Below are 25,424 nucleotides of genomic sequence, written 5' to 3' on the forward strand. Positions count from 1 at the left end.
ATTCCAGTTAGTTAACATACTTTTTTACATTCCAGTTAGTTAACATACAATGTAATATTAGTTTCAAGTGTACAATATACTGATCTAACAATTCTATCATCACCCAGTGCTCATCACAAGTGCACTCCTTAATCCCCATCACCTATTTAACCCATCCTTCCCACCTACCTCCCTTCTGGTAACCATCAGTTTGTTCCCTATAGTTAGGAGTCTGTTTCTTGGTTTGCTTCTCTCTATTTTTTTCCCTTTGCTGGTTTGTTTTGTTTCTTAAATTCCACAAATGTTTTTCTCTGACTGACTTATTTCTCTTAACATAATATGCTCTAGCTCCATCCATGTCATTGTAAATGGCAAGATTTCATTCTTTTATGGCTGAAAAATGTTCCATTGTACATTTATACCACTTGTTCTTTATCCATTCATCAGTCAATGGACACTTGGGCTGCTTCCATTTTTTGGCTATTGTAGATAATGCTGCTATAAACATTGGGGTACATGTATCCCTTTGACTTTGTGCTTTTGTATTCTTTGTGTAAATGCCCAGTAGTGTTATTCCTGGATTATAAGGTAGTTCTATTTTTAGTTTTTGAGGACCTCCATACTATTTTCCAGAGTGGCTGCACCAGTTTGCATTCCTACAAAGTGCAAGAGGGTTCTGCTTTCTCCACACCCTCTCCAACACCTACTGTTTCTTGTGTGGTTGATTTCAGCCATTCTGACAGGTGTGAGGTGATATCTCATTGTAGCTTTGATTTGCATGTTCCTGGTGATGAGTGATGTTGAGCATCTTTTCATGTGTCTGTTGGCCATCTATATGTCTTCTTTGGAGAAATGCCTGTTCATGTCTTTTGCCCATTTTTTAATTGGATTATTTGGTTTTTGTGTATTGAGTTGTATTGGTTCTTTATATATTTTGGATACTAACCTTTTACCAGATATGTCATTTGCAAATATCTTCTCCCATCCCATAGGTTGCCTTTTAGTTTTGTTGATTGTTTCCTTCACTGTACAGAAGCTTTTAATCTTGATGAAGTCCCAATAGTTAATTTTTGCTTTTGTTTCCTTTGCCTCAGGAGACCTATCTAGAAGAAGTTGCTATAGCCCATGTCATAAAGATTATTACCTGCGCTCTCTTGAAGGAGTTTTCTGGTTTCAGGTCTCACATTTAGGTCTTTAATCCCTGTTGAGTTTATTTTTGTGTATGGTGTAAGAAAGTGGTCCAGTTTCATTTTTTTTTTTCATGTTGCTATCCTGTTTCCCCAACACCATTTGTTGAAGAGAACAGTCTTTTTGCCATTGTTACATTTATTCCTCCCTTGTTGAAGATTAATTGACCATATAACTGTGGATCTATTTATGGGTTTTCTATTCTGTTCCATTGGTCTATGTGGTTATTTTTGTGTCAGTACCATACTGTTTTGATCACTACAGCTTTGTAATATAACTTGATATCTGGACTTGTGATACCTCCAGTTTTGTTTTTCTTTTCCAAGGTTGCTTTGGCTATTTGAGTTCTTTTATGGTCCCATACAAATTTTAGGATTATTTGTTCTAGGTCTGGGAAGAATGCCTTTGGTATTTTGATAGGAATTGCATTAAATGTGTAGATTGCTTTGGGAAGTATAGACATTTTAATGATATTTGTTCTTCCAATCCACAAGCATGGAATGTCTTTCCATTTCTTTGTGCCATCTTCAGTTTCTTTCATCAGTGTCCTATTGTTTTCAGAGTACAGGTCTTTGACTTCTTTGGTTAGGTTTATTCCTTGGTATCTTATTATTTTTGGTGCAATTGTAAATGGGCTTGATTTCTTAATTTCTCTTTCTGCTGCTTCATTATTGGTGTATAGAAATGAAACAAATTTATTAGTACAGCTTACTTTTTACAAGCTGCAATTCCTCACTTGGTCTCTTCCTCTATTTATCTTCAAAATCAAGGAAAATCTTTCAGGGATGATAAAAAGTAGATTACTTCCTTACCCATCTTCAACATGGAGGGCAGAAGCCACAAAAAACATCCTATTTCTACTGGCTCTGATTAGGAAGAAAGGAAACCTGTGCTCCAGCACACACCCTCCTGAGTGGAGAGCCCTGTGAAAGCCTAAATACAATTCGTTGAGCATCAAGCCAAGAGTACAGTGCCTTAAATGAACAGATCAAGCTGCCACACAAAAACCACACGTCTGCCACTTGCAAAAAAGCTGGTATAGGCTCTTGGGCACGAGTCTTACTGTCCCTGCTGTGAGATGGCTTAGCAAAGTTACCCTGCCAGCAGTCACTTAAGCTGCCAGCAGTTGGAAAAGAAATGCAATGGAGAGAGTGGTTTCTTCTATCCTGGCCTTACTGGGATACTGTTAATATCTCTCTCGAAATAAACTAAAGGATTAAATAACTTCATTAATATTTTTTGGTCCAGAATTTAAAGCAAAATGCCCTTCATCAAGATATTTAGAGAGACCATCAGAAAAGCTATTTGGGAGTTAGGAACTATTATGAGCTGAATTGTGTCCCCCTAAAATTCATATGCTGAAGTCCTAACCAGGTGCTACAGATTGTCACTGCATTGCAAATAGGGTATTTAAAGTGGTAATTAAGTTCAAATGAGGTCTTTAGGTGGGTCTTAAACCAATATGACTGATGTCCTTATAAGAAGAGGAGATTAGGATACAGACATACACAGAAAAAAAAAAACCAATGTAAAGACACAAGGAGAAGCTACAGAGCCATCTACAAGCCCAGGAGAGAGGCCTAAGAAGAAATCAACCTTGCAGACACCTTGATCTCAGACTTCTAGCCCCTGGAACTATGATAAAATAAATTTGCATCCTTTAAGGCACCGGTCTGTGATACTTCATTATAGCAACTCTGCAAGCTAATAAAGGAACAGTTATAAAAGGTAGAAAAGTCAGATTGTGACCTTCCAACTGAGGTCTAATACAGCTTTCCTCTTCAGCATATCCTCCACACTCATCTAGGTATGACTACTTACATTTTTGGTCTGGACAGGCCATCCCCAGATTGGTTCCAGCAGTGAACATACGTAAGCCCCAAACTGGAAAAATTATTCTCCTACTTAGTATAAAGGATCTTTATTTTTGCTGGAGGACAGAAGTTGGTGCCTAAATGCTATGTTTGAGTTCTCAGTCCACATCTCTGAATTCCAGACCTTATTGGCCTTCCAAAGCTGGCATCCAGGCCTCAGTACCCAGGTCCTGTTGCATGTTCGTAATCCATTGCTATCTCCGCTGAGTGCTGGCTCTGGGTTTGGAATCACAGTTGAATTCTTTGTTCCCCTACCAGTTCCTCAAACCTGGAAGGGGCAATGTAAGTTCTTTCATTCAGCCATTCAGAAATTTGCCCCACAACAAATTTAAAATGTAAATTAGAAAGTTTACATAATTTTCTAATGAGAGTCTCAGAGAAAGGAGGACTTTTTTTTTTTAAAGATTTTATTTATTTATTCATGAGAGACAGAGAGAGAGACAGAGGCAGAGGGAGAAGCAGGCTCCCTGCGGAGCAGAGAGCCCGATGCGGGACTCGATCCCAGGACCCTGGGATCATGACCTGAGCCGAAGGCAGACACTTAACCGACTGAGCCACCCAGGCGTCCCGAAAGGAGGACTTTTGTATCCAGAAAATGTTTACAAAGCTGCTCTTTTACACACAATATAGATGATCATAGAGGCCATTTGAAGCCACTGAGAAACAGATTAGGCAATGAACGAGTTAAATTAGGTTTCTCAGTTTAAAATCAACTCCTTATTGCTCTTAATATCAATCAGAAACTTGTTTACAAAATGCTATGCCAGTAATAATATAAATTGCTGTTTGTTAAATGGTTTTTCTTTTGTTGGACAGTTCAAATCTATTATTTTTCCTTAGGGTTGTTGGCACTCTTAGTTGTCACTGAAAAAAAATTATTCCTATAAATAAATATGAATTTTTATAATATGCTTTTATGCTATTTTCAGAAAAATGAGATAACTATGGGCATTTCCACTCTTTATTCAATGGTTAAGCCTCATTAGAAGGAAAAGTAGGAAAGGAATAAATTCCTTTTAAAACTTCACATAACTTTCTTTTTGGTCTGTTTCAAATAGTAATGGACCTAGTTAAAACAGGAAGCTCAGGGTGATGGCAGGCTTTATCAAGAAAGTACATGAGCAAAGAAAATTTAAAGAAATTCTTAAATAGCCAAATCCATCTCAAGTGGCTCTTGTGATCTGGAGGGAAGGGAAGCTTCAGTGGGAGAAAGTTGGGAAAGGTTTTTCTGATTCCAAGAGTTTTTCCCACATAGTGGAAGAAGAAAAAAAAATGTACTTTGCCAAAAAAACAAACTTTGTCTAGTTTGTTGTGTTATTTATAGAAAATACTTAGAACTAGATATTTCAATTAATTTTTTTAAGTACAGATTGCTCATCAATGTCTGTTGGAGAGTAGGATAATTATGTTAGACTTAAGAACTTGATTTTTAAAATCAAGTAAAAAATGACACCTTGGAAAATAGAATTTTTATTTTTATCTTAAAGCAAGCTCAGTGTAGAGGTGCCTGTTTACAAACTTTCTTCATTTAATTGGTTTTCTTAATATGAAATAGTATTTCCAGAACTAATTAAAATTTTATTCAAATGAATATTCAAGACCAAAATATATTATCTTTGCAGTACAGTATATAGATTTTTAAATCATCCATAAAGGTAATTATATTTTTTACATTCGTAAAAAGTCATATACTGTTATTGATGCCATATGGGTTGTTTGCTTCCTCTCAGGCCATGATTGAAGAAGCCATCACCAGAGCGGAATCTTTCTCAGTTATGTATACACCATTTGCAACAAAAATCAGAGCTGATAAAATAGAAAAAGTAAGAGAGGTTTTCACAAAAACTCATCCTGCATATGTGGAATATATCTACACAGGTAATATTCAAGGCATCAGCTGATAGTTTATTTCCATTAAAACAAATACAGGGCCATTTCTGGTTTATTTGTTTATTGTTTCAGTTTTAGGAGTACATTGTTGGGTCATTTTTTTTTTCATCTTATTGTATTTTTTTTTATCATTATAAGTGCATTTTTTAATCCCCATCACCTATTTCCCCCATCCCCCACCCACCTACCCTCTGGTTAACATCATTTTGTTCTCTATAGTTAAGAATCTGTTTTGTTGTTTGCCTCTCTTCTTTTTTTCCTTTGCTTATTTGTTTCTTAAACTCTACATAGGCATGAAATCATATGGAATTCATCTTTCTCTGACTGACTTATTTTGCTTAGCATTAAACTCTCTAGCTCCATCCATGTTGTTGCAAATGGCAAGATTTCATTCTTTTTTATGGCTGAATAATATTCCAGTGTGTGTGTGTGTGTGTGTGTGTGTGTGTGTGTGTGTACACCACTTGTTCTTTATCCATTCATCAGTCAATGGACACTTGGGCTGCTTCCATTTTTTGGCTATTGTAGATAATGCTGCTATAAACATTGGGGTACATGTATCCCTTTGACTTTGTGCTTTTGTATTCTTTGTGTAAATGCCCAGTAGTGTTATTCCTGGATTATAAGGTAGTTCTATTTTTAGTTTTTGAGGACCTCCATACTATTTTCCAGAGTGGCTGCACCAGTTTGCATTCCTACAAAGTGCAAGAGGGTTCTGCTTTCTCCACACCCTCTCCAACACCTACTGTTTCTTGTGTGGTTGATTTCAGCCATTCTGACAGGTGTGAGGTGATATCTCATTGTAGCTTTGATTTGCATGTTCCTGGTGATGAGTGATGTTGAGCATCTTTTCATGTGTCTGTTGGCCATCTATATGTCTTCTTTGGAGAAATGCCTGTTCATGTCTTTTGCCCATTTTTTAATTGGATTATTTGGTTTTTGTGTATTGAGTTGTATTGGTTCTTTATATATTTTGGATACTAACCTTTTACCAGATATGTCATTTGCAAATATCTTCTCCCATCCCATAGGTTGCCTTTTAGTTTTGTTGATTGTTTCCTTCACTGTACAGAAGCTTTTAATCTTGATGAAGTCCCAATAGTTAATTTTTGCTTTTGTTTCCTTTGCCTCAGGAGACCTATCTAGAAGAAGTTGCTATAGCCCATGTCATAAAGATTATTGCCTGTGCTCTCTTGAAGGAGTTTTCTGGTTTCAGGTCTCACATTTAGGTCTTTAATCCCTGTTGAGTTTATTTTTGTGTATGGTGTAAGAAAGTGGTCCAGTTTCATTTTTTTTTTTTCATGTTGCTATCCTGTTTCCCCAACACCATTTGTTGAAGAGAACAGTCTTTTTGCCATTGTTACATTTATTCCTCCCTTGTTGAAGATTAATTGACCATATAACTGTGGATCTATTTATGGGTTTTCTATTCTGTTCCATTGGTCTATGTGGTTATTTTTGTGTCAGTACCATACTGTTTTGATCACTACAGCTTTGTAATATAACTTGAAATCTGGACTTGTGATACCTCCAGTTTTGTTTTTCTTTTCCAAGGTTGCTTTGGCTACTTGAGTTCTTTTATGGTTCCATACAAATTTTAGGATTGTTTAGAGGTACATTCTTTTAATTTGATGAGTTGAAATGGGAACTTATTTTAAGGTTTTAAGTAGAACTAGTCCACTAGGTCTAGCACAATATTTCTTGTGCCATGATATTTCTATATTTTAAAAGAAGAGGTATGGGTACCGAGGTGGCTCAGTCAGTTGAGCATCCAGTTCTTGATTTCAGCTCAGTTCACACTCTCAGGTTCCCAGGGTGGAGCCCTACACTGGGCTCCACACTCAGCATGGACTATGCTTGAGATTCCCTCTCCATCTCCCTACGCCCCTCCCTCTGTTCATGCACTCTCTCTCTCTAAAATAAATAAATAAATCTTTTTAAAAAAATAAGTAAAAGGAGTTTTTTTTTAAGATTTATTATTTTTTTTATAGAGAGAGAGTGCAGGGGGAAGGGTAGAAGGAGAGGGAGAGAAACAAACTCCCTGCTGAGTGGGGAGCCTGATGCAGGGCTCAATCTCACAACCCTCAGACCATGACCTGAGATGAAATCAAGAGTCAGATGCTTAACTGACTGAACCAACCAGAAACCCAATAAACTCTTAAAATTTTTTAAAAATGAAGGAATAACCTGTCATAAAATGCCACCTTTCCCCATATTCTTCACCAGTAAACTGGAGGATTATAGTATTTTCCAGAAGATGAATTTTTTTCCAGTGCTTCCTATTTCTACTTTCCTTCTTCCATCTATCTCACACTTCGAACTTTCCTCTTTCCTTATGTTCTTGGATCATTGATATCCTAATGAGATCTGGATGGTCAAGTGTACACAGAGGACACAACACGGGTATTATCCCTTTTTCCTCTTTTTGTCTTTGGAAGCAAGTGGCTTTTATTCATTCATTCAAAAATACTTTTTAATATCTACTATGTGCCAACCATTATTCTGAATTAAGAAAAGATTTTCTTGTACAGTATTAAGAGCCGCTCAATGGTTATCATGGTAAGGAAAATCTCTAAATGCACATACCTAATATCACATCCTCCCATTAGGAGCCCTTCATTCCTTTTTTCATGGTTTTGGGGCCAAGTCACTGATTTATATGATTAATAATGTACTCTGTTAGTGATCAATTTTATTTTTTTTAAAGATTTTATTTATTTATTTGACAAAGAGAGACACACCAAGAGAGGGAACACAAGCAAGGGGAGTGGGAGAGGGAGAAGCAGGCTTCCCATGGAACAGGGAGCCCCATGTGGGGCTCGATCTTAGGACCCTAGGATCATGTCCTGAGCCGAAGGCAGATGCTTAATGACTAAGCCACCCAGGCACCCCTGTTAGTGATCACTTTTAAAGCGCCAAGCATTATGGAGTAAGATGATTCTCATTTAGAAACAAGAAAACAGCAACTGGAGAAAATAGCTTTTCCAAAGATGCACAACAAATCAGTGGTGCAGGCCTTGGATTTGAACCCATGTCCTTGCCATTGAGCTACACCATTTCCATCTGATAAGAGCAGAGGTGTGATAGAAGCATTAAATTTAGGTCCGATATAGTCCTTATTTTTCACCACAATGCCTCAAGCTCTTCAGAGGAAATGTATTACATAAATATAAGTAGTGATGATTGAATAGTGAATCTCTAAAGAACAATGAAAATTTGAGAGCAAGGAAAGGGAAGAGAAGAAAGCACAGTGCATGCTGTAATGACCATTGATGCTGATTTACTTCTGAGCATTTTGTAAGGAAGTTGATAAAAATGTTTCAGAACTCACATTTTTGCTATAAAGCATTTATATTGTTATAAAGCATTTATTATTTTGTTATGGATCTCTTAAGAGTTTTGTGGGGGTAGCCTTAATAGCAAACAAGAGTCATGTCTGTCTAGTGTCATAGAAAATGAATTAGATTCAGTTTTTCTATTTCTATTCTTGGATCTATTGGTAATGAAGAGAAATTCATTGAGGAGATCACCTGTTTGACAATTCCTCTACTGGTGAAATGAGTTTAGTTATATTTAACCTACTTTACAGAGAAATCATGAAGATTAATTAATATTTTGGAAGCACTGTTGCCACTGAGAGTTTAAAAACAATAATGACATTAATGAGCCAGATTCATGTCTCATGTAACTCTATCAAACCTGTTATCAAGATGAATTGTGATCTATTGGCAAGACGATTCATGGTAAAGGATCTTATATGTTGGGAAAGAAGATAATTATAAGTTACTAATGATTTCATTTCTATTATTTTACAATTACTAATTGCTGGAATATGACAGTGCTATATAAGAAACTAGAGAGGAAAGACACAGCTTCTGGAGGGAAAAGCAGAGGTAGAGAAGGTAGTCTAGAATTTTAAATTTCATTGGGATTGGTTAGGTTCTTGCTCTGTAGAACCTGTACTTTGGGTGAACAAGGCTGTTGCACTGATGACATTACTTGACTGTCACAAATCAGGGAAGGATCTTCCCCAAAGTCATTGTTGGAATGGTAGTGAAACCACTGTTATTAACTGTATGTGTACAGTCTTAGTGGTCTGGCTTCTTTTCCCCTATGCAATTTTAACATGAATGAGGACTCAAAGCATAGGAATAAGGAACATCAAATGTTATCTTTAGCATCTGTATCCCTCTTACAGGTGGTACCAAGAGATAGGGCAGGCATCAGTAGCCAAAGGCAGTAGCTAGAAAGTGAGTCACACAAAGAGAGTAGCTATTTTGTTTTGTTGACACTTCCCCAAAACCAGGATTTTCCTTTTATCTGCCTTGTAGATAGAATTTAAGAAGCGTCTAACCTGCCAAAAATTTATTCAGTGATTTATTTCAACAAATAGTCACGCAGCAGGTATGACTGGACAAAACAGATGTGTGCAAACAGACTTTTTTTTTAACCTATACACATCCATCTTTGGTCTGTTCAGAGCCAGTAATATATTCTATCCCATTCTCAGGGACTCAGTATCCTTCAGTCATTTCTAAAAATTAGTCTTCCTTCAGTAACTAATCAAATTCACCAGCTTCCCTTCCCTCTTTCCATGGGATTTTCTTCTCCCCCTGGTCTGGTTTCAACTTTCACAAAGCTCAAGCATACCCAGTGTCCAAAGAGGTCATTAGGTATGTGAGGAAAGATTCTTTTTTCAAAGTCTGGTGCGGGCTGGTGCAGCTGCTGATTACATGGCTAATGCAACATGAGATCACCTCTGTTGGCGAGCAGGACCAAATGGGCTCATTTATGTGACACATTAGGTGACCAAAGGATATATATACGAGTTTTCCATGCTGCCTTTTGGTGTTATGCTTCTTTATATGTACACCAACCACCCTCACCACATAAGCTGGCCCAACCTAGAGCCATTCTCTGAGATTCCCTTTCCCTGCCAGAATGCTAGTTTGTGAACCCACTCACCTTCTGGGTCTTACTCTAGAAATCCCCTGTACTCCACTAAAGACTGGGAGTAGTTGGGGTGCCTGGGTGGCTCAGTTGGTTAAGCGACTGCCTTCGGCTCAGGTCATGATCCTGGAGTCCCGGGATCGAGTCCCACATCGGGCTCCCTGCTCAGCAGGGAGTCTGCTTCTCCTTCTGACCCTCCCCCTTCTCATGCTCTCTCTATCTCATTCTCTCTCTCAAATAAATAAATAAAATCTTAAAAAAAAAAAAAAAGACTGGGAGTAGTTTTAGCCCTCTATCCAATTCGCTGTGTTAGTCTGCCATGTCTCTTCTCCTTTTCTTTATGCTCCAGAATCCCAGGATCCTCAGGACAAAAAGAGGATCAACAATGGAGATGTGTGGTTTGTTCATCTATTCATTTATTCCTCAAACATTTATTGGGCACATATATTCCAGACTCTATTCTAAGGAGTATTATAATATACCTGCTCCTAAGAAAGGATCTGACTTTAGTAATTTGTAATTCAGGGTGAATATTGGACTATATTTTTCCACTCTTCTAGAGAATATTTTCAATTAACACCTAAGCTCTAATGGTGGAATGGAAGGCTGACTCTAATTAAAAGAATGACGGAGGAAGAAGAAGAGCACTGGGTGTTATATGCAAACAATGAATCATGGAACACTACATCAAAAACTAATGGTGTAATGTATGGTGATTAACATAACATAATAAAATTTTTAAAAATTTTAAAAATTAAGAAAAAGAATGGTGGAGGAGAAAACAGACAAAGGGAGCAGTTTGGAAATAGAAATCCTTGCCACTGAAAGTGACAGAGACTAGCTAGTTGTTTACCAAGCTATTTTGTCCTCTCATGTATGTAACTAAAATACATTTCCAGCCTCCCTTGTGACTGAGTAATGGCCAATAGGATGTGGGCAGAAATAATACATGCCACTTCCAGGCCTGGCCCATAAAACCCAACATGCAGAACTCTCTTTCCGTGGCCACTGTAGATAGGACTGTGGAACTGAAGAAGCCACAGACAAAAGAAGCTTGGATTCCCTGAATGACAATTTGGAAGGTCACCCATGAGCAAAAAACAAAATTCTCTTGCTTTAGATCACTGAGATTTGGATTTGGAGGTCTTTTGTTTTGGGTGTTTTTGTTGTTGTTAAACCAAGTAGCTTTACTCTAATGCACTGCCTTACATAATTAACAGGTAGGCAGCTTGTTACTCCATCCACAATGCACACAATAAATTCATGTGAACGCAATGACTGAATAAACACTCCTTCATGTGCCATCACGTCCACGCTCAGGAACACTCAGAGTTTGTACACATTCTTTTTTACTTCACACTCACTCATCCTTCTCCAGACAGCTACAGGTGACTGCTCTCAAGCACACACCTCTTTGTACCCATCACAGAAAGATAGCATTTCAGGGGACCCACTGATGCCCCATGGGAGACAGAACACACTTATGTAGTTTTCACTGCCTCAAGAGAAATGCAAGCTGTAAGTAAGAATTTCTAAATTACGGAGGTCATCAAAATAAGCAATCAACCAATGAAGGTCATAAAATCTATACCTTGAAGATCTTGGATGAGGAGTTCCCTATGTATGTTGTGCTGGATAAGTAGTTATTGTCATTAAAACTTGGAGACTAACACCCTGAATTCTCCCAGCAGGGGCTGGCAGACAAACCTCCAACTCAGAAACTCTGCCCAACTCCAGGTCACCTTCACCAAGCCTAGATAGTGTTGAGTTCATTACTCCTTGGTCTTGCGACAGTGCAGTGAGCCCAGCAATAGCTAGCCGAGGTGGTAGTAATGAGCAGGAAGAGTTTTCACAATAAAGATTTCCCAGGCAGTGTATTTTTCTCTAGCTAGCCCCCAGTTCACAGTCACCCATGTCAGGGGTTTCCACATGAAAAACAGATGGAAAGGGGAAAGCTATAAAAATAAATCAATTTCGAAATGCATATAGGTATAAATATTTTTAATCTTTTTACTGAATAGACCAACTAAATTAGTGATTTATCATGAGAAAAACCCACTTCCCCCTCAGTGGCAGGCACTAGAACCACATTGCCCTTATAAGGTCTACAAGACTGATGAGGGAAGGTTAAAATTCAAATCTGCCTTTCGGGACAACTAGGCTTATACGTCCTCAAGAACCTACTGTTCATCCTTTGCTATTTGGGGAATATGGTAAGACCAGCCAAAATCTTAAAGCCATATTATAATAGAGTTGTATTATGCTTCACGGAGAAAAAAATTACTGAATTTTTAGCAGTATAGCTATCCATTTTTCTTATTTAAGGAAAAATCCAGTTTGATTCATGCAGAGTAGTCAGGGTATATAAAACAAATAATAATTCATCAGCCCCAGAATTATTATGTTTTCATTTATAAAGATTTTGCTTGAGATTTTTATTCATATATTCCAGCAAAATAATGCAATTTTGTATAGTTCTTATTCTTGCATGGTTGTATTTTAATAATAATAAAGTAATACAATAAGCATATCCTGTCTTCTCTTGATGAAAATATCAAGATTTATTTGCTAAATAAATAAATATTCAGTAATGGATCTGTGCTTAGTAATGTTTAATAGAAAAGTTTTCTGGATCAGATATCAATTACTTTAGCACTTAGGTAGATAGAGTCATATTTTGTCTTTCCAGTGCAATTTAACTCCCAGGAGTAAATATGTATGTTCAGAGGAATAATATATTGTTTTAAAATAGGCCTTTAAGAATTGCTTTTTACTGAAATTTATAACCCTGTTCTTGTTCAGCCATCATTTACCAGTAAGGATAATACATTCTTATGCTTTCTAAAACAAGAAGTCAAAAATTCCTCATTTTATTCTTTTTTCTTTAAAATGTTATAATTCTATCATGATCATAAGTTTTCAAGATCAGACTATTTTCCTCTTTGTAACTCATTTTCTCAAATGGAAAAGGTTATAGAATTAAAGAGCCTATATCCCCAATATTATTATGAAAGTGTTATGGCCAGGTTGGTTATAAAGATGATAAATGGTCTTATATTTGTACCACAGTATTCTTGTTAGAAACAGAGAATAATTCCCAAAGTACAGAAATCCCTCATATATAGAGAGCTACAGTCTCTGTTCTTAAAATATGAAAATGTTGGTCTTTCCAATGGGAAGTGCAATTTTCTGGCACTGTTCTATCTTCTCAACGAGCAGTTCACTTGTCCTTTGCAGTAACAGGTTACAGCACTGTTTGCCTCTGGTCTCCATCATCTACTCTTACCTTCCATGATTGCATTTCTCCTGGACCTCCCTGGAACTTTAATTTATCCTGCTAAGTATGTTTTCTTATGGGGTCTGACTGAAGACAGAGTGGCATTTAAAGAAATACCATTTAATAATCCAAAAATAAGTGGAAGCAATGTAAATTTTTACTGCAGCCTCTCAAAAAAAAAAAAAAAAAAAACCACGATGGGTTGGGGCAAGACGGAGCTCTAAACTGGAGGGTATTATGTTGAGTGAAATAAGTCAAACAGAGAAAGACATGTATCATATGATCTCACTGATATGAGGAATTCTTAATTGCAGGAAACAAACTGAGGGTTGCTGGAGTGGGGGGTGGGGTGGGAGGGATGGGGTGACTGGGTGATAGACACTGGGGAGGGTATGTGCTCTGGTAAGCGCTGTGAATTGTGCAAGACTGTTGAATCTCAGATCTGTACCTCTGAAACAAATAATGCAATATATGTTAAGAAAAAAAAGAAGAAGAAGAAGAAGGTAGCGGGAGGGGAAGAATGAAGCGGGGGAAATCGGAGGGGTAGACAAACCATGAGAGACGATGGACTCTGAAAAACAAACTGAGGGTTCTAGAGGGGAGGGGGGTGGGAGGATGGGTTAGCCTGGTGGTGGGTATTGAGGAGGGCACATTCTGCATGGAGCACTGGGTGTTATGCACAAACAATGAATCATGGAACACTTCATCTAAAACTAATGATGTAATGTATGGGGATTAACATAAGAATAAAAAATTTAAAAAATTTAAAAATTTAAAAATTAAAAAAAAAAAGAATGGCATACATGACAGGAAGCAGGTATTACAGGTACTGTATCCAGAATGCTCAGCAAAACCTTGTGATACACATACACACACACATATACATATGCATGCACACACACACACACACAAACACACAAACACACTTATATGGCAGCTTCTCTCCAAGTACCCTTTTCCACTCTAAGCTCTCCAAATACTCTCCCCAAATTGATTCCCTCATAAATAGATAGATTAGTTCCTTCCCAGTGTTAATCTGTAGGAATATTGTGAATGAGAATGCTGATCCTGTTTAATTCTAACAAGTATATAAAAATTTATAAAACACACTTTGTGTATTAATCTCACTTACGGCTTTATCACTCATCTCTTACTTTCCCTTTTGCTCTGTTTTCCTCAAACATTCTTTTACACTTTTTCTTATGTCATATGTATTTATGTAAGGCAAGTCATTACACTTCTACGGTGGGGTATAAACAAACAAATAAGTAGATTACCGATCCAGATAGTCAGGAAAATTAAGGTTTTCAGATTATGTAAGGCTTTTGTTATGCATTCTTAGTTAACTATCCAAGAGTCACTTTCTATAAGATGTAGAATCTAACCAAAACTGAAAAAGTAATAATTATGATAAAGATCAAGAAAAATTATGCTAATATACATTTAAGTTTAATTGTTGGTAATAATGTCATAATAATGTTATCATAATAATGGCATCACCAAGATGTATTCAACTTTTCTCTTTGTCTAGCTGTAAAAATTAATTCCTAATCCTCAAACTGTTGTGTCTTAAATAAGAAAGATATTCTTCCCAGATTCTTGAAGAGTTTATAACTGCCTTGCATCTCAGCTATAATATTTTAAGGATTCCATAGTATTTGTAGATATTCTGAAGTACTAGCTAAATCCCGATATCAGAAATCTTTGGTTTCAAGTGGAAGGAATCACAACTCAAACAGACTTCATTATATTTAAGTTTTAAAGGGGTAGGGGGAGGCATGGAACACATTGATTTACATTATTAAAAGATCCACAGGCAGCACTGCCTTTAAATGCAGCTTAATCCCACAGCTCACTCACTGCTCTATTTTCTGAAGTCAGCTTTATTCTCAAATCCTACCTGGTATTCCACTACCTGTACCATCCCCTCAAGTGCTAAGATCTTTAGTAATAGCAAAATGCTCAAATGTCATTACAGATCTCAAATCACACTGTCCTGAAGAACAGTGAGTGCTTCTTTCACACAGTCCCTGGACTTACTCTTACTCATTGGCCCAAATTGCACTTATGTTTATGATTGAACCAAAACTGAGGTCAAGGTAATGCCAGGATTGATTGGTCTACATCAGTTAGGTCTCACTTTTAGAGCAGGTAGAGATTGAGAAATTCTGTAAGGGAAAAAAGAGGTAAGGAGAGAATGCATAGTAGGTAGCCAACCAACCAATGTCCATTCTAATTCTTACATAGTGTAAAAATATAGCTGGGGACACCTGGGTAGCTGAGTCAGTTGAGTGTGTCCAACTCTTGATTTCAGCTCAGGTCATGATCTCGGGGTTGTGAGATCGAGCCCCATGTCAGGCTCCATGCTCAGTAGGGAGTCTGCTTAGGATTCTCTTAATTCTCTCTCTCCCTCTCCCTCTCCCTGCTCTTTCAAGCTCTCTTCTCTCAAATAAATAAATCTTTAGAAAATATAGCTTGTTTATGGGAATTATAACAATATTGTATTATTTCTTTGATTGTGAGTCTAATAAATATTGAAGAAAATAGCAGTATCTTTAATGTTGTATTGTCTCAGGTTTACTTTGGTGGGGATAAAATTAAGGAACTTTCCCAGAATCAATATAATACAGCATATTAAACATAAAATTTTGGAATCAACATGAATTCCAAGTGAAATGGAAATGAACTAAGCATAAAAATCCTGTGGGATTATCTGTTTTTTCAAAGTTTATATATGGGTTATGAGAAGAAACTTAAAAATTCAAAGATTGGTTTTGGAGAAGTAGACCAGCAGCTTGAAGTGAAAATTACGAATCTTAAGAATGGAAACCAATTTTTTCCACTTGCATCTAGAACTCTGAAATTATAATGAAGGTCAACGGAAAATGTAGCTTATTCTACAAAGATTCATTATACGTAGAGCTTTCTCACACATCAAATGCAAAAATCAAAATATGCTATGTTTTTAAAAGTAGAAATTGTTTTATAATTTATGGGTGTCAATAATGATAACTTAGCTGCAAAGTTGCTGCCTTTTGCTATTTTCTTGCTGATGTGAATTTGTGGATAACTTCCAAGATAGAAGTATTGGCATTAAAAGGAGTACAAGATAAAACTCAGAAAATGGCTGGGAAAGAACTAATGACAAACTGTTGGCATTACGAAGGTACTGTAGAAGCTAAACTCAAACTGATCGGTAAAAAGCAGTCATATAACACTGACATGGTCCCATCTCATAGTGAGCAATTGGGACCTTTAGAAATGAGATTTTTACTCCAACCCAAAATGTCAGAACATTTTGTTATGGACAAAGGGCAGAGAAATGACATAGACGCCAGAAAATAGAGAAGGAAATGAAACTTAGAGAAAGGTGATGATAGAACACTAACAGATTTGCATACTTCTAAAAGAGTTTTTAAGTTTCTTGTGCTTTTTCTTTTTTAAAAAACTTTGCTTTGAAAAGTTCTTTCATAAGAACTTTTGCCTGTGCTTATGATGAGGTGTCCAACAGAAAACACTGATGCTGATGGCCTCTGTGTTTTGTACTTTACTTCCAGAGAGCTTAAATTTTATGGATATTTAACTTCATAACAGTTAAAGCTATCCCTCATATATATAGATGAGTCTGCTGATCTACAATCAATATTTCATGTTTGCGCAGATGCTTTTCTGGTGATGTCGACAGTTTCACTAAGTCAAAGTCTCTCTATTAACCCAATCTTCCTTTGTGACTATGAGTTTGTATTTCTCAGAGAACAAGCTGCAGCAAAGGTACAACCCAAATATGAAACTAATTTTTCCATCCAGGCAAAGCTGCTCTGTTCAGTTGAGCATTTTACTCCATTGAGTTGTTTAATACTGATTATTTTACTTCCCTCACTCTTCATAAGTTGAACAGAAACCACTTAAGGTTTAAGTAAAATAAGGAACAAAGTCTGTGTGATATTTTTTTCTACGCTTAGTGACAAAGAGATAAATCATATCTCAGAAGCTTTGAACATTTTACTCATTCTTTTTGAAGTTCTTTTTTTGAAAAAGATTTTTTGAAGTTCTTTTTTTTGACCATTAAAAATTCAGGATTTGGAAAAGTTTGTTTTTGGATTCAAATATTGATGAGCACTAGATGCTTGGGGCATGAACATAACTTGAAGATGTCATCCTCAAGAGGATTAAAACTTGTTTGGGAGATAAGACATACCCCAATGAAACCTTAAGAAATTCACTCTGGAGTGAATAGTATAGATTTCTTTAAGAGTTTGAAGAAGGATATTGAAATATTCAGGAAAACCTGCATGGACAAGATAGGACTTAAATTAGGTACATCTGGAAAGATAGTTATCAACTGAATAAAGCAAAAAGGAGAGTATGTAGGTGTTTCTTGGTAGAAAGAAGTTTTCTGAACAAAGAAAAGTTCAGAAGCAGGATAAGCACAGGCTGGTACACATTAGTGAAATCAGCAGAGGTGATGATAAAGGTTTATACTGGAGAAAACGTAGGAATTAGGTATAGATTGTGAAGCAGGTGCACACAGTTGAGACCTTGAATACCAGGAAACAAGTCACTGAAGTTCCTGAGGAAGGATGTGGCAACCACAAAGGCAATGTTCCAGAAATATTCATTGGGTGGTGGTGTGGCATTAAATGATACTGGTGGCAGGGAGGCTGGTTGGGAAACTTTTTCTGTAATCCAGATGTTATGTGACCAGAAATTTGACCAGGGTGGTAGCAATGGCTATGCTAAGAAAGGAGTTAATATGAGATGTACTACAATGGGCAGATTTAATTAGTTTTTGAGACTCACTAAATGTCAGAGATAAGAGGAAAGAAAAGTCAACAATGGCTTCCAGATTCTAAGCCCAAATAATTGGGTGAATAATGGCTATCCTTACAACACATTGGTGAAAAGCAAGGAAGAGGGAAGTTGTGGAGATTATAAAAATCACTTTTGAAGAATCTATTTGCTGCCTTCTGGTAATTTCTGTAATGATGAGTCAATAGCAATGTCCCAGGAGGCATTTGGAAATGCTGTGTTTGAATTTGGTGAAGATTTTTCAGACCAGGCTAGAGCTTTGATCTCTAACCTTTTGTTTAGAAGTAGTAGCTAAAGCCACAAAAATAGAGAAAGCCCCCAAGAGTGTGTGTATGAAGAACTCATCAGTGAGCCAGGGACAGCTTGGGAGAGCACTGACTGAGAAGGCAGGAGGAGCAAGGGAGAAAGAGGAACCAGAAGGTGTGTGTGTATGTGTAGGAGAGAGGGGGAAATAGAGACAGACAGAGACAGAGAGAAAGAAAGTAAAGAGCCTGTCACTGAACTCCAGGGAAGTGACTTCAAGGAGGAGGAGGAGGGCAATCCTACAGAAGGTCAAGCTGCATGAATGATTTGAAGACCTGAAAACTGGTCAGTTCCAGCCTTCTGTGGTACGATGAAAGATTCTTGATAAAGGGCAAACTGTATCCTTTTTTGTTGAGGTGAGACATCTTTCAAAAAGAATTGCAAGATTACGTTTCTGTAGGAAACATAATCTGCATAACCTATCTTTGATATTCTTTCTTAAAGCATCCATTGTCCTAGTGGTAAAAACTTGGAACTATGTCATACCTGCAAACTGATCTTTTAATAATAAATTTGGTCATGGTCATCTAAATTTCATCTCTAATTGTGATAAATTTTCAAAGGATGCATTAAGGTATTTATTTCTTTCTTCTCAGTTCTTCTGGCATGACAGAAGCAAAGAAGACATTTTTAATCAATTCAATTTTCCTACCAAAGAACAAAAAAATACAATCTGGTTAACTTTCATATCCATCAGGGGCACAGGGCTTTTCGGACGTAGGTAGAGGTTTATGAGCATAAAATTGAGAACAATTAGGACTCAAATTAATGTTACATGAGATTCAACATCTGGTAAGTATGTCGTCATTTGGGGTCATAGACCACCTGCTAGGCTAAATGTTCATACAACTGCAATTTACTCTGCATACAAATCGAATAAGAATGATACTTTAAAAAATATTTTTTCTAAACTTAACAGTATGAATGTAGGGGCCTCTCACATTTTAAAACTTCGACTAGAAGTTAATAATAGATCGAACACACAAGATGAAACATATAGGATCAAAAGGAACAGAAAATACTTTTATTTTTGCAAGCATATTTTATAATAAACTAGCTATAGGGCTGACATTAGTTTCACTAGTCAATCTAATCACTGGCACTATTAGTATCAGTCTCCTCTTTATCCACCCAATATTTACGAGCAAGAAGAATTCAACCTCTCAAAGTCCTCCTGTTATTTATATAATCGAGCTCTCAAACATCTGGCTGCTTCTGGCAATAGAACTGCACCAGAAAATGACAAATCTCAAGATGCTCCCTGCAAACCCACTACAAACACCAGCCTCTGGACAGCATACCCCAGTCACTTCTGAACTTTGCCGCTCTGGGGCATCCTATCACTTCAGTGTAGGCCTTAAAGTTTTAAAGGTGTCCTGCCGGGATCCCTCCCTGTGCTAACAGATTTCAGCCCTGGGATCCAGAAGCTTCTATGTCTGCATGCTCTCTGGGTTTGTGTGGAGGTCAGAGCAGCCATAAAAGCTTCCCACACCTATTCCGGGGGCTTCTGGCCTTCCAGAGACACCCAAGAAGCCAAGATCATCTCCATAGGACAGCCCCCATCATCATCCCCAGCATGGCCTGGAGGCCCTCAGGCCTTCTAAGTCAGGGATCAAAACCAGATTAAAAAGCAAACCATAGCCAGGGATCACATACGTTCTGGCCTCAACCTCCAGAGTATGTCAATTCCCGAAAATGCTGACAATTTATAAATGCTGGCATCTCATAGAGTGCTAAAGGATGACCACAATCAAAAGAAATGTGATGACCATTTATCAGGAGAGTGAGCTAGTGTCCTTTTTATTTTTACTTTGTTGCTTTTTCAAGTGATCTGGTTATTGGCAACTTCAGCAAAACTGACAAACTCTTCCCTTACCGTATAGAGCAAGACAGTATTAGGTTGGAAGCAAGCAGTATTAGGTGTTTCTGTGATGATCTAATGCAGATTTCAAAAGCAAAGAAACTTCCTGCACTTTTGAAATTGAAATGCAGAAATCACATTTTTATCTTGTTTATAGAAATGAGACCTCCTTTTAAGTAGAAGCAGTTCGTAATTCAAACACCAACTCAAGAGGCATGTTGAATCTGCACGTTAAAGAACACAAAAGTTACTCTATTAGTTCTGAGAACCCTTGTGTGCTTGCTGTACTTTTTTAGACAGGGTAGGAAATGTTCTATCTAGAATCGTGTCTGTTAAAACCATCTATTTATTGGCATTGCCATGCTTCTGGAACCTTTCCCATTGATTTTCAGAGTGATGATTATTGTCATGGCTAAATTGTCCTGGGGATAGTTTTGGGAATTAAGTTTTGATGTCCAGCTCCCTGACTTTCAATTCTGGCCCCTCCATTTGCTCACTGTGTGACTTTAGGCAAGTTTGCAACCTCTTCTTGAAGCTTCAGTTTTGCCATCTGTAAGCTGGGCATAATAATATGCCCTGTCCTGAATGGTTGTTAGTGAAAAAGATAATCCTGAAAAAGTATATAGCACAGAAGTGCCAGATAAATGTTAGCCCTCAAAAATCTAAAGGGATTTCTGATCTTGAGTCACCAAAGAAAGGCTAAAGCATGTCTAATATATTTTGTTCTGTGTGTTTAAAAGATATTGTGTGATATTTTAATTTTTTCGATAGTAAGCATACATGTTAACTCTCTGTTTGACAAGCATACCCTATTTACTTAACCAAAATGTGCCAAAGAGCTTTGAAAAATTGTTCTGGGGAAGGGTTTAAGGCGGCTATTGCATGTGAGGTGTAGAATGGGGTATAATCACGAGGGTGGGTGGTCAGTGTCCTAGGCTCCAAACAGAACAGCTCTACTTTTAGCAACTTTAAATCTGAGGCTTCTTAGTAAATTTTAGTTTGAACAAAGGGTTCTGCAGCTAAAAACAAGAATGGAGGATGCCAGGGAGGGTGGATAAAAAACACTCATGGTTTACTACATCTATTATTTTTTTTAAGATTTATTTATTTATTTTAGAGAGAGACAGTGCACAAGCAGGAGGAGGGGCAGAGGGCGAGGGAGAGAGAATCTCAAGCAGACTCTGTGCTGAGCTCAGAGCCCCACGAGGGGCTCAATCCCAGGACCGTGAGATCATGACCTGAGCCAAAGTCAAGAGTCGGCCACTTAACCAACGGCACCACCCAGGCACCCCTGCGTCTATTATTTTTTAAAGACAGATTACAGATAAATAATGAAGGCTATATCTGAATCATTACCATTTAAGTTCCAATTCTACATTAAAAATTGACCTTTCACTAAATCATAATTCAAGGATTTTTGGAATTTCGTCTTTTTCCCTTTCTGGCAGTGTTAAGTAGGGAGAGCTCATTAAACCCTCTGTTCATCATCCTTCATTTGTGAAGTCTATCACAATTAACCAAAGCTTTATTACTCAGAATGGAAATGAATTAAGTGAATCTGGCCACCAAGACTCCACAGATGACATCTGTCCCTATATTGAAAGTAATCAAGAGCCAAGCCAGCCTGAAGCAGAATACATTGGTTAGGTTTCTGGAGTCAGATGGCCAGGTGTGAATCCTGCTTTGTCCACTTATAGGTTGTGTTCTTTTGTAAGTCACCTCCCATCTGTGTACCTCAACTTCCTATTCATAAAATGGGGACAAAGCACCAATTTTGTGAAGTTATCATGAGGATTTAAAAAGACACTGCACTGGAGCACCTAGGTGGCTCAGTCGGTTAAGCCCCCAACTCATGATTTTGCCTCAGGTCATGATCTCAGGGTCCTGGGACCGAGCCCCACCTTGGGTGCCTTGTTCAAAGTGGAATCTGCTTGTACTCTCCCTTTGCCCCTCCCCCTGCTTACTCATTCTCTCTCTCCCTCCCTCCCTCTATCTCTAAAATAAATAAATGAATAAAATCTTTAAAAAAGGAGAGAGAGTATTAAGGAGGGCACGTTCTGCATGGAGCACTGGGTGTTACATGCAAACAATGAATCATGGAACACTACATCAAAAACTAATGATGTAATGTATGGTGATTAACATAATAATTTTTAAAAATAAAATAAATAAATAAAAAATTATGCACAAAAATAAATAAATTAATTAATTGAATTAAAAAAGAGACAATCTGCACAAAGTACTTAGAAGAAGGGAAGGTAGAAAGTAAGGGCTCAGTAAATAGCTCTCATGGTCAGTAAGTAGATGAGTCTGTTTTACAACCTTTTTCATGACACTTGAATTATTTCCAAGTCAATTGCAAAAGTCGGTACATTTGTCATTTCAAATTTTCTTTAGCTATGGGAGAGATGGTAACTAAATTGCCTGATATTTTAATTCTCACTTGGTAATTGTTCTCTTTCCTTTCGTATAACATTATTTCTTTAAATCTTAAACTATGAACAGAAAAATCAAATTCTCTTGAAAAGAGCACATAGAAAACTATTAAGCCTACAAGCTGGTCCTCAATTTTCTATTATTTTGAATATGGGGAAAGAGATCCATGGAACCCAACCATATTATACTACTATGTTCTGTGTGTGTTTATATTTTAAGAAAAGTATAAATAATGAAATGTGATTTTGATATATCATCTATTTGACATTTCGATACATATACTTTTACTTTGTACCTTTAATATTTATATTTATCATGTCTTCCAAGTACAGTTCCTAAAATTTAGGAGAGAAAAAAATACCCTTTGTTATCAATGTCTTTCGTTCATTTCCTGTTGTATTTCAGATCTCCAAGGACTCCACATATTGCCTCAGACAGTTGACTGGTCATCTTTTCCTCCCCAACAATATCTCCTGACTCTTGGGTTCAAAAACAAAGAAGATGGGAAATTTTTGGAAAAACTATCAAGTAGAAGGCTGCCTACATTTACAGGTAAATCACCTGGACTTATTTTTATCTTTTAATGCTGTTACAAGGCAGGATTTGTGCATTCTTCATCAAGTCTTATTCATCATAAGGCCTAGCATATAGATGGGCTAGGCCCCCAAAAAATGTTTATCAGGTTATAATGAACTCCTTCCAATCTTCCTTGTGGGTTAGTTAACAATACCTGGGATTCAGGTTCCCCCAAGACCAACACATTTCTAGAATGTCCGCCTCCCTCACTCCAACCATCTCACCCCAACCATGCTATCACCAGTGCCTAAGCATAAGGCACTTAAGAATACAAGTTTTTGTCATAATCAATTAACAAATGTAGAAGAAAATTATCCAAAATACTTATGTGAAATCAAAAATATAGCCAATGACAAACTTAAATCACTTGGATTATCTGTTATTATATTGATATTTGTTCCACTCTTTTCTTACGTGGTTAACCGAGAGCTTAGATCTCCTGAAGAGTTATTACAGTTAAATGGTATTCAGTAATTCTGTTGAAACTTCCAAAACTCAAGAAAATATTCACATGGAGTCGAAGTCTCAGATTTGTGGGCAAAATTCACGACAGGTTGAATTTCTTCCTTCAACTCTACCCACATAATTAAGGACTTGTGTTTTGTCTGGCACTCTATTCTCTGAGACTTAGCTCAACTTCAAGCTACATTCAAAGTCAATGGGATCTGCACACTTGAATAATACCTGGGAGGAACAAAACAACAATCAGACACATTTATGACAACATTTTTTCACAAGTCGGGAAAAACATACTCTGCAGAGAGGGATGAATTGTTATAGGCTGTCTCTTAGATCTCTCAATCAGGAAACACAACAAAATGAATAAATGATAGTCTCTAAAGGGCAATGTCTCCTCTGCCTTTCTCCTCATAGATCTTTCATTGCTATGCATGTGGTCTAGGGATGGTGCTAGTTTCTACACTAAAGATTTCATATCTATTAACATTGAGATATCTGTTTATAGCTTGCTAAAGAAAGCATTTTGAAATGGAAGTCTGGAAAAAGTAGTATAAAAGTTTATTGCTACAATTTTTAGAACATAAAACTCCCTTCAGTCCGCTGACCAAAGAAGACACAGTGAGACACATGGAGACAATGGGGAAGCGAATCTTGCCAATATTGGATTTTATTAGAAGCACCCAATTGAATGTAAGTATATGAGTCTTTTATATTTGTCCAATGCACAAATATTAGACAATTCTAGAAGTATGGAAAGTTTATGGTACAAATATTGCAAGTATTGGAGGGTTTTAGAAACATTCATGGTAAATCTCCTCTGCAAAACCAAGCAAAGTTTAGCTAACGATTTTTTTATATTTTAAAACCTATTACAATGCTATACTTTGCAATTTCCAGCATTTATTAGGCTAGTGGCTTTTTGTAGGTTTTTTAAAGATTTTTATTTATTTATTTATTTATTTGTCAGAGAGAGAGCGCGCAAGCAGGGGGAGCGGCAGAGGGAGAGGGAGAAGCAGGCTCCCCGCTGAGCAGGGAGCCCAATGTGGGACCCAATCCCAGGACTCTGGATCATGACCTGAGCTGAGGGCAGACGCTTAACTGACTGAGCCACCCAGGCATCCCAGCTCTTTGAAGAGCCTTCTTCTTTGTGCCTTCCTGCTATCTAATTCAAGTTTGCAGTGCATTTCTTACTTCAGATCAATAACAAAATTTTAGTAAACACAGTGTTTCCCTATTTCATACACTGGGCTATTATGCATAACTATTTTGTTACCTACACAAGAATTTGGAGTTTTCAAACTAGTGCCTCCACACCACACTGATAAATTGGATGCTTCCCTAAGCACTGGCAATTGATCTTTGTATACCCTTAGGGCAAGTTACCTAATCCCTATTTCTGATCTGGGGAAAATATGCCCTTTCTACTTTTCAGTGTTAAAAAGCCCAAAATAAGACCTAAATTATGCTATGCTGTTTTACAAAATTTAAGCCATTATACTGAAAGAACATAAAGGGAACTTCTCATTAACAGGCTATAAATGTTGCAGATTTCCCCTTTTTAAAATATTTTTCAAAAGGCCTGTAAGCTGGAAATTTTGAAGAATTTTCTTTTTGTGGCTTCTGTATTACATCATTGATTTGATGTTCTTACCTTACAAGAGGAACCAAGGGGGTCATCACAAACAGCTACTTAACATCTGTTCAGCAGTTTATCTGCTCAATAACATTATTCAGCATTTTAGAAAAGCTATAAAACCCCTAATCTATTTGCATGATTTGTAATTCTATGCATTACAAATACAAAAGCACATTTTTACCCATT

The 25,424-nt window shown here is 37.1% G+C and overlaps 1 protein-coding gene across 1 annotated transcript in view; it reads left to right on the top strand.

The window, feature by feature from the left end:
* SPATA16 (spermatogenesis associated 16) overlaps positions 1 to 25,424 on the top strand; it is a 206,198-nt gene that overhangs the window by 140,079 nt on the left and 40,695 nt on the right. The window contains exons 5-7 of the mRNA XM_064575670.1: positions 4,772 to 4,919; positions 22,973 to 23,119; positions 24,180 to 24,292. Of these exons, the coding sequence (XP_064431740.1) occupies positions 4,772 to 4,919; positions 22,973 to 23,119; positions 24,180 to 24,292 (408 nt within the window). The remainder of the gene's footprint in view (positions 1 to 4,771; positions 4,920 to 22,972; positions 23,120 to 24,179; positions 24,293 to 25,424) is intronic.

Source organism: Mirounga angustirostris, unplaced genomic scaffold, assembly GCF_029215605.1.
Source record: "Mirounga angustirostris isolate CCGP_5_RB_7025 unplaced genomic scaffold, mMirAng1.0.hap1 SCAF_1, whole genome shotgun sequence".
In the NCBI taxonomy this organism is placed as follows: Eukaryota; Metazoa; Chordata; class Mammalia; order Carnivora; family Phocidae; genus Mirounga; species Mirounga angustirostris.